General features: G+C 36.4%; 1 protein-coding gene across 3 annotated transcripts in view; it reads right to left on the reverse strand.

Annotated features, from left to right (window-relative positions):
- Positions 1–4,053: 4,053 nt before the first annotated feature.
- The window catches only part of LOC143876022 (uncharacterized), a 36,915-nt gene continuing 30,224 nt past the window's right edge, over positions 4,054–10,744 (reverse strand). For 2 of the 3 annotated variants that reach the window (XR_013250273.1, XM_077377626.1), the window contains 2 exons: positions 4,697–4,848; positions 4,054–4,194 (listed from right to left, as the gene is read on the reverse strand). Coding sequence is in view for 1 of the 3 variants with exons in the window: in XM_077377626.1 (XP_077233741.1) it covers positions 4,132–4,194; positions 4,697–4,848 (215 nt within the window). In the remaining 2 variants the exon portion in view is untranslated. Of the gene's footprint in view, positions 4,195–4,696; positions 4,849–6,539; positions 6,679–10,744 lie in introns of all 3 variants that reach the window. The other variant, XR_013250272.1, reaches the window with a different exon arrangement.

Here is a 10,744-nt window from a genome sequence, read left to right on the forward strand (position 1 = left end):
GTGATGTTCCATAATTCACTTACAGCATTAGTCGTATGTGAGGTAATACCTAAGCAATGCTTGTGAGTGCACAAATGTGTTTAATATTTGCAATGAGCTTGCATAGCATAGTGATTTTTACAGAGGAGAGTAGAGTTATGTAGTTAGTTACCATTCAGGAAAAAGAAAAAAGGTTATCATTTCATGAGAAGGATGTCAACTTGGGTTTCACTAATTCAGCTTCAGCTCAGCCATTTTTTCTAAGAAAATTACATCACACTCATTTTTACATTGTAGAAGAGTTATATTAATTTATTATTCTTGAAATCACTATTTTAGTTCTTTTTGAGAAAACGGGCTGTATGAAATTTTCGGGAATGTCTTTAAGAAGACATGCAAGTAGTGACAGGTTACAAATCCAAGGTATTTCGGAAAAACAAGGAAAGGCCTTCCTAAAAGCTTACAAAATTGCAGCCACCAGTGTCTTTCATAGAGTTACTGACATTGGATTTATTTGAAAAGGTTAATGTTTACACTCTTTTTTTTCATTTAAAATGCGTCAAATTTTAGTTAGTATCAATATCAAATTCAGAGAACTAATGATTTGGTTTTGTTAATTAATTGCCTCTCTAGATAAGAACATTTGCCCGTATGAAAAAGGGTATGAAAAAGGGGGTGAGGCACCCGATGGAGATGAGTTGCTTGTGGGGGCTCAATCTAGATTGACCAAGGGAGGTGTGTAGCAGGATTTGCAACTCATCTTGGAGACCGGACAAAGCTAATGCAGAATTCACTACGACAAAAGGAACTTCAAATTTGAACATTGCAAGCAATTTCTTCATGAACATCCAGATCTTGTGATTCGATTTTTTTTGTTGGTTGATTCACACATGCTTATATGAATTTCTCTTTTGTTACTATATGTGAATGTTATGTGAATGTTTACCATTGGAGGGAAAAACTGTATAGGTGGAGGTTTATCCTCTCTAATTTGGATTGTAGGGAAAATATTTCTCACAAGCTGTATTCTTGTGCAAGCTATATTCTTGTAGTTGGTGCTGTCATTTAGGCCCTGTTTGGATTGCAGGAAAAATATTCCTTGCTGAAATTTTTTCTATGATTTTTTTTCTTCTTTTCAACAATTTAGAAGGAAATGATATATGGTTATGGCTTATCAAAATATGATATCCTTTCCCTATTTTTTTTTCATATGTAATTTGTTGGATACGTGCAAGAATATTACCGTTGGAGCTCCTTACCATTATGGCAAAATTACCATTACAGCCTTGTTGCTATTTGTGGATGATTGGCTGATTCTATGGGATTAGATTGGGAATGAATATTGGCAAGATATTGTATTCCTTCTCTTTATATATTGTTGATGGGTGTATGTATTTTCAGTATGAATGAAAGAATAAACTGAGAGATCTCTCCGTGGAATAGGCATCTTGCCAAACCACGTAAAGTATCGCCTTCTTGTGTTCTTCTTTGTTGCTTTCATGGTATCAAAGCACACGAATCCTGGGCCTGCCAGAACGAAGAATCTTCTTATTGCCGAGTTCTCTAAGCAAGCCAACTCGGTGTTTATTGTTTGATGTGAAGAAACGAAACTAGATTTGGTCGTTTTTTTTTTTTTTTTGTTATTGCCCAACACACTGAAATCTCACAATCGTCTTCCTCTTTGGAAAACCATCTTCAACAGACCACAAAAATAAAAAGAAAAGGCTATCCATCACCCTCTCTTGGGAAAGGAGCCGTGTGTGAAGTGTTTCTATCATATTTTATTCTCTACTCATCATTACATTCTGCAGCCTCTGTTTGCTTTCCCTTTTTATTACTACTCCCAACATCCATCCTTACTCTCCTGACACCTTTTTTTTTTTTTTTTTTTTTTGGGTCTTTTCCCTTCATGATAACCCAAAGGCTTTAATACTGCCATTGATACCTTTGGCAATATCAATACTGCCATTCTTGCCATTGATATGTAGCTTCACCCGGATCTAACCTCTGTTCGTCTTTTTTCAATTACCCACGTACACCTATTTGATATAGGCACCCTTTGCCCTTCAAGATTTGATAAGCACAACCATTTCGCTAAACGGCAAAAAGAAGAAGGCTCGAGGTGCTAGCCGGGTTTACGTTACCGCCAAAGTCGTTTAATGATCTATGTCTTTCCATGCATTCTGCCAAAAGGACTTCTTAAGTGTGAGGAAGTTGATCGTCACTGCTGGTACCTTCACTCCTTTTTTTTTTTTTTTTATTTATAACCATAGATGCTACTGATAAATTGAAGCGTAAAGCCACTGTTCATGAGTTTGACCACAATACTGGGATAAGACTTACATATGTCCCTCTCAATGGGTTAAACTACATTTCATGGTCTCGAACTGCCACCTTGGCCCTCGGTGGGAGATCAAAGTTAGATTATATAAATGGAAAAAAGGAAATGCCTAAAATCACCGATCCTAATTTTGTTGAATGGCAAACTAATGACCAATTGGTTACGTCTTCGATCTTAAATTCTATAAAGCCAGCTATAGCTGAAATATTCACACATTCGAAGAATGCTAAAGATTTGTGGGCTGCCATTAGGGAGATTTAAGGGCACCAAGATAATTTTGCTAGAATATTTCAGCTAAAGCAAGAAATCTATCAGGTCAATCAATAAAATAAGACAATAACTGAACTTCTAGCTAAATTGAAGCCCATGTGGGATGAGTTAGCTGTTTATTGCCCTCTTACCAATGATCTTGCTGAATTAAAAAAGAGGGATGAACAAGAGAAAATTTATCAATTGTTGCGTGCTCTAAAGCCTGAATATGAGGAGGCTAGGAGTCAAATTATTCTCTCTTTCTCATTGCCCAGTTTGTCTAATGTGTGTGCCACCTTAATGAGGGAAGAAACGCAAAAAAAGGTTATGCCAGTTGTAGCAAAGTCTGAATTTGAAACCAGTGAAAAGTCTGCCTTTGTTTCGACTAAGGCAGACTATGAGCAAAACAAAATGGGTAAAAATAGAGTGGCTGAAAAGGAAAAAAATGTTGGAACCAGTAGAGGTCAAGGTAATCAGCCCCCTCTATGGTGTAATCATTGTGGGAAAACTAAGCACACTATCAATAGATGTTGGGTGAAGTACCCTCACCTAAGACCCAATCAAAATAGAATGGGAGAACCCTCATCTTCTCATCACAGACTTCTGATACTCACATTACTATTGAACATCTAGCCCAACTTCTTCAACAATATGAAAAAAATAGCTCTTTCTCCACACAGGACACTACTCGTGAAACAGGTAATCTTTGTGCTCTCCAATCAAGTGTCTCATTTGATAATGATAGTTGGATTATTGATTCGAGGGCTACAGACCATATGACTGGAAATAAAAATTCCTTAAGTACTTATCAAGATGTGTCTAATAAAACCCCCGTTTCAATCGCAAATGGGTCTCTTGTTCCAGTTAAAGGAATAGGAAGAACTAATTTTTTCTCAAAAACTACTAAGTCCGATGTCCTTTTTATGCCCTCATTTCCTTCAAATCTTTTATCTGTTAGTAAACTTACTCACACCTTGAATTATAATGTAATTTTTTCTCCATCAAATGTCTCATTTCAGGATCGGGTCACTGGGAAGACGATTGGTGAAGGAAGAATGTCTCGAGGGCTCTACTACCTTGATCAGAAGAATAAAGCCTTGATGGCTAATAATGATGACTTAAGTAAGCCTTGATGGCTAATAATGATGACTTAAGTAAGACCTGGCACTCTCGACTTGGTCATCCTGCTGATAAGGTTTTACATTGTTTGAAACCTGATTTACCTATAGTCTCTCATAATTGTGATGTGTGTCATTTCTCTAAGCAGCCAAGACTTCCTTTTCAGTCTTCTGAAAATAAGGCTAAAAAACCTTTTGACTTGATTCATTCTGATGTGTGGGGACCGGCCCCTATTGAGTCATATAATGGATTATGCTATTTTGCGTTGTTCATTGATGATTTCTCTAGAATGACATGAATTTTTCTACTCAAATTTAAAAGTGAGGTTTTTGAAAAATTTCAAGAGTTTTCAAACCAAGTTAAAACTCAATATAATGCTAATATCAAGATTTTACGTTCAAATAACAGAACTGAGTATAAAAATAAAATATTTTCAGAATACCTCATAGATCAGGGCATTCTTCACCAAACGTCATGCATCTCCACACCTCAACAGAATGGTGTGTCTGAAAGGAAAAACAGACACTTGTTAGAGGTCTCTCGATCGATTATGTTTGAGAAGAATGTCCCCAAAAGTTTTTGGTCTGAAGCCATTCTCACTTCATGTTATTTGATTAATAGGCTTCCAAGTAAGATTCTTGGAAATAAGTCTCCCCTTGAAATTTTAAAAGGTAGAACAATTGATTTATCTCATTTACGTATTTTCGGATCTGTTTGCTTTGTTTATAATAATTCCCAACTAAGAGACAAGTTGGATCCACTTGCCATTAAATGTGTTTTCTTGGGTTATTCCTCTACAAAAAAATGATACAAGTGTTATGATCCAAAAAATAAAAAATTTTACATCTCTCGGGATGTCAAATTTAATGAAGATGAGTCCTTCTTCCAAGAACACAGTTTAAATAATCCTGGAAAAAAGGACTCAGGGGGAGTATTCTGGGATGTTTCCTATAACAAATAGTGAAAATAAGAAAATTGTTGTCCAAACTCAAGAAGATCAAGAAATACCTGTAAATAATGATGAGGAAAGTGGAGATCAAGGAGGACAAGACGACCATGAACAAGAAGTACCTGTGGCCCGACCCCCTGAAGATCTGATCGTACCTCTTGACTCTCCACCCTTACGCAAGTCTGATCGTACCTCTCATCCTCCTCCACACCTGAAAGATTTTTTTACATATCATGCGTGTTTGTATCTCATCCAAAATCATTTGTCTTATTGTAACGTATCTGCTTCACACTCTTCTTTTCTTTCAAAAATTTCTGATAAAGTTGAACCCACCTTCTTTCATGACGCTAATTCCCAACCTGTGTGGAGGAGGGCTATGCAAGAAGAACTTTTTGCATTGGACAAAAATCATACATGGGATATAGTCCAATTGCCTGTTGGGTTAAAACCCGTAGGGTGTAAGTGGGTTTATAAGATTAAACACAATAGCGATGGCTCTATTGAGCGATACAAAGCAAGATTGGTAGCCAAAGGGTTTACCCAAACCTATGGGATTGATTATAAGGAAACTTTTGCTCCAGTGGCTAAAATGGGATCCGTTAGAATCCTTATCTCTATTGCGGTTAACCATGGATGGAATCTTTATCAAATAGATGTAAAAAATGCCTTCCTGCATGGGGATCTAGAAGAAGATGTTTATATGAATCTTCCTCCAGGACATCCTATGGAAGGAAAGCATGGAATTGTGTGCAAATTAAAAAAGGGCACTATATGGGTTAAAACAGTCTCCTCGGGCTTGGTTTGCTAAGTTGAGCGATGCTTTGTTTAAGGCGGAATTTTAAAGAAGTACAGTTGATTCTTCTATGTTTACAAAAAGAAATTTGAAAGGGATAATTATAGTATTGATTTATGTCGATGATATTGTTATTACAGGAAATGACGAAGATAGAATTTCAAACTTAAAAGCTTATTTTCATAAAAGATTTGATATCAAGGATTTAGGGAAACTAAAATATTTTCTAGGAATTGAAGTCGCATATTCAAAAAAGGGGGTTTTCTTATCTCAACGAAAGTATGCTTTGGACTTACTAAAAGAAACTGAAAAATTAGGAGCAAAACCGTGTGAAACTCCACTTGAAACAAATAACAAAATGAATCCCTCTGATGGAAAAATACTTGAAGATGTTGGGAGATATCAAAGACTGGTAGGAAGATTGATATATCTTACTATTACTCGTCCTGACATAAGTCACGTTGTGGGTGCTGTTAGTCAACATATGCATGCTCCTAGAACAAATCATTTAGAAGCTGTTGAAAGAATTCTAAGATACTAAAAAGGTTCTCCCGATAGAGGATTTTGGATGAAAAATAATTCCCATATAGATATTATGGGATATACTGATGCAGATTGGGCTGGAAGTATTGTAGAAGATCTACAACTGGCTACTGTATGATGGTAGGTGGTAATCTTATCACTTGGAAAAGTAAAAATCAGTCTGTGGTTGCCAGATCCAGTACTGAAGCTGAGTATAGGGCTATGGCGGCTGGAGCCAATGAAATTGTCTGGATAAAGTCTCTTCTTCAAGACATGGGTTTTTATACTAAAAAACCAATTAAGATGTTTTGTGATAATCGTGCTGCTATTCATATTGTTGCTAATCCCGTGTTTCATGAACGAACCAAACACATAGAAGTTGATTGTCATTTGTACGAGAGAAGGTTCAAGAGAAAATTATTAGCACTCCTTATACTCGAAGTGAAGACCAACTTGCGGACATATTCACAAAAGCAGTTTCAAAGTCAAGACTTCAGCAGATTCTTTCCGGCTCCATTGACATTTTCACACCAACTTGAGGGGGAGTGTTGGATACGTGCAAGAATATTACCGTTGGAGCTCCTTACCATTCTTGCAAGATTGCCATTGCAGCCTTGTTGCTATTTGTGGATGATTGGCTGATTCTATGGGATTAGATTGTAAATGAATATTGGCAAGATATTGTATTCCTTCTCTTTATATATTGTTGATGGCTGTATGTATTTTCTGTATGAATGAAAGAAAAAAGTGAGAGATCTCTCCATGGAGTAGGCATCTTGCTGAACCACGTAAAATATCACCTTCTTGTGTTGTTCTTTGTTGCTTTCATGATTAAACAATGTAAAAACGAGAAATTCTGGAAAAAAAACTATTTTCCAGAAAATTCCTGCAGTCCAAACATGTCCTTGTTTTTCAGTTCCTTCATGCTTTCATGTGTAATAGGTAAAAAATCATCTTACGGCCTAACATTTACTCTTAAAATTATTCAAATTTAGCTATGTGGATATAACAATCAGAATATAGTAGTCGTTATTTTCATCAGTTGATAGTAGCAAAATCAGTTTTTCACAGCTATGCAAAACCATGTTGTAAAATATCTTAGAAATGCACGTGCATTTTTTACTAGTGTTTAACGAAATGAGAAGTGTCGTATTCAATGCAAAGGGAATGCAGACATTCAATAACTCCGGAACATCATTTTTAATTAAAAATTACATAGGGTTGTTTGGATACGTGGATTTTAGAATCTAAGTTTTAGTTTGAAAGAGGTGTAAAAGTCTGGATTTTACATTCCATTATGTTGTATTTTAAGTTAGAAATCCGGGTTTTAGAAATCTCTCCCCCAGCTTGAGATTTCTAAAACCTGGAGACACGGGTCGATCTCCTACTCTCTCGCTCGACAGAAAGAAGGGCGAGAAATCAGAAAATGAAAATGACGGACTGTCTCCTTCTTCTCTCGTCTCCCATCTAGGATTTTGAAGAAATCCAAGATTCTAAAAGTGTTTAAAATAAATGAAAAGTGCAGTTAAAAAAAAAAGAAGTTGTGGCCATATCATTTCCTTCACTGTTATATAACTCCAAAAAGATGGGGTGAGATGTGTTATAGATCACGTTAGTTGTCGGGTTCCGATCTTATGAGGCATAGATACAAGAAAGCTGCCCTTCCTACTCACAAAAGGAATAAAAATAATAAAATAGTATGATGTAAGTTTATATATATAATAGAAACAAGTATACTTATTATAGATTGCGAGCTGTATAACTGTTGCTTTTATGTTCTTTTCTCTTTATTCTAATGTAGACATCATGTGACAAGGATAACTGAAGTCACTGGGATTGGCACATGAGTGCAATCAAAGACAAACTGTTGAGAAAGGAGTAAAGTCAGGGAGGATTGTGCACCTCCTCACTTTTTGTAACCCACGCAATCTATATGGCATAAAGCATGTTGTATTATTATTAGGACCAATTACCAATGGGGAACAAACATTAGGCAAAATTATCAACAAAATTATCAACCATGCTTTTCAAAAATTATCAATGGGGGACAAAAGAGGTCTTGTAAGTAAAAGCTGGACGAAAATGCCCTTTGGCATTTACAACATGTTTTGACCTTGGTTTTTCCTTCTTCCCTCTTCTTTTACTTTTTCATTATCACCTTTTTTTATTTTTTACCCTACCAGTCATCTTCCTCCTTGTTCAGCCACCATTGTTGGTGGCAAATCTTGAAAACTTGAATGTTGAGTTCTTACCATCTATCTCTTTGTATTTAGGGTTTTCCACTATTTTTCATTCCTCTGTTTCTGATTTATCTTGTTTAGGGTTTAAGCTATTTTTTGGGTAAGTTCTGGAGATAATGCATGGATGGCTTCACTCACTTTTTTGGAAGACAAGTGGTTGTACAAGAAAAAGTAGATGTAATACATGAATTGATGGCTACACATTTTTTGATTTACTTTAAAAAAAATTCGTAATACACAAATTGAGATGTAATACATGAAGCATATTTAATGAAAACAACATCCATTTCTTTTGTTATTTCTATCATGAGCAGAATTGTAATGACATTAGAAGAGTTGCTATAGGCAAGGGGTTTTGTAGCAGAAGGGGTTTATCAACTCTCTGGAAGGGGGTTAGTAACTCTTAAAAGTAGGGTTACTAATTTCCGAATGGGCTTATCAAGTGCTTGAAAATTGGCCGAGAGTTCTGGTGTTTTGGAAGAGGGTTTTCAAGTCTTTAGGAATGAGGTTATCTAGTATAAAAAATGGGGTTACCAATTTCCGAATGGGCTTATCAAGTGCTTGAAAATTGGCCGAGAGTTCTGGAGTTTTGGAAGAGGGTTTTCAAGTCTCTAGGAATGGGGTTATCTAGTATAAAAAATGGGGTTACTAATTTCCAAATAGGGTGATCAAGTCCCTGAAAATTGGCCAAGGATACTAGAGTTTTGGAAGGGGGTTTTCAAGTCTCTAGGATTGAGGTTATCTAGTATAAAAAATGGGGTTACCAATTTCTGAATGGGCTTATCAAGTCCTTGAAAATTTGCCGAGGGTACTGGAGTTTTGGAATGGAGTTTTCAAGTCTCTAGGATTGGGGTTATCAAGTATCAAAATGGGGTTACCAATTTCCGAATGGGCATATCAAGTCCCTAAAAATTGGCCGAGAGCACTAGAGTTTTGGAAAGGGGTTTTCAAGTATTTGGGATTGGGGTTATCTAGTATCAAAATGGGGTTAACAATTTACGAATGGGCTTATCAAGTCCCTTAAAATTGCCCAAGGGTACTGGAGTTTTGGAAGGGGGTTTTCAACTCTCTGGAGTTGGGGTTATCCAGTATCAAAATAGGGTTACCAAATTCCGAATGGGCTTATCAAGTCCCTTATGAACACATTTTTACTTCCTGTTTTTTTCACTCGTTCATTTTCACATTTTTTTCTTTCTACCGTACGATTCATCTTCCTCATCCTCCATTGAAAGGGAGAAGGAGAAATGCAAAACCCTAAAACAAATGAAAAGCAAAACCTAGATATTGAGAGATAGATGGGAATGAACTCACGTTTCAAATTTTTGAGTTTTCCCGCCTCCAATGGTGGCTAAATGATGAAGAAGATGACTGGTAAGGTAAAAACAACAAAGTTGAAAATGAAAAAGTAAAAAAAAAGAGGGAAAGAAGAGAGGAGAGAAAATTGGAAAAGCAAAATATGTTGATTAAGAAAAGGGCATTTTCGTCCAGCTTTTAATGACAAGACCTCTTTTGTCCCTCATTGATAATTTCTGAAAAGCATGGGTCCTGTTGATAATTCCACCTAATTTTTGTCCATCATTGGTAATTGATCCTTATTATTATTTTTATACGCAGAAGAGAGAATCATGGGAGAATTTATATGATGGGTGGCCGTGAAAACACATGAAGTTTAAAAAAGTAGGTACGCCCCACTTTTTTTTATGATCCAAACCGTTCATCTGTTTGGATCGGAGGGTAAGGATCATCCTATGGAAATGATTTTTGGGGCACAACCTATTTACGTTGTGCCCAAACAGATGAACGGTTTGGATCATAAAAAAAAGTGGGTCGTACCTACTTTTTTAAACTTCACATGTTTTCACGGCCACCCATCATATAAATTCTCCGCCCCGGGTGTTAATTCTAGTATTTTGGGCAAGGGATCTACTTTTATAGGCCTATGGGATTCTCAAAATAAGCATGAAGAAGTAGAGGACCTTCCAAAAGTCTAAAATTTTGTAGAAGTCTCTTGGAGAAGTCTACAAGTATGTAGACAAGAGATTTAATCAAATTAACAATAAAAGATTTATTCCTCTTCATAACATTAAAGATCTATTATTTTAAATGGGTCTAACCATACAAATAAACTAGAATACAAAAGGGCTTAGAGCTTACCTTGATTGGCCATAGCAGTGAGATCTGGGCTGGATTTTCTACTGTCTCTCTGGTCTCTTTCAAAAAGCAAAAGAAACAATAGCCCAGGGACCACGCTATTTTTAAAAGCCCTTGAATTGGGTCCCCAAAAACCTCTCTTTACCCTAGAAAAGAACATGAAGGTGGCCCACAAAAGCCTTTCTTTAGTATATAGTAGAGGTACAACTTGGGCCGGGCTCAACCAGATTTCAACTGGGGTTGGGTTGGATTGGGTTGGTATTTCCTTGAGTTGGGTAGGGTTAGGAAAAGACAACCTGATTTAATTTCGAGTTGGAATAGGGTTGATGCTTTATGCAACCTGGGCTACCTGACCGGAACTGGACCCTTTCCCCTTAATTTTATTGTGATTGTATGGCTAT

This window comes from Tasmannia lanceolata, unplaced genomic scaffold (assembly GCF_043159265.1).
Source record: "Tasmannia lanceolata isolate RefF3 unplaced genomic scaffold, GAP_Taslan_0.1 ptg000004l, whole genome shotgun sequence".
Classification (NCBI taxonomy): domain Eukaryota; kingdom Viridiplantae; phylum Streptophyta; class Magnoliopsida; order Canellales; family Winteraceae; genus Tasmannia; species Tasmannia lanceolata.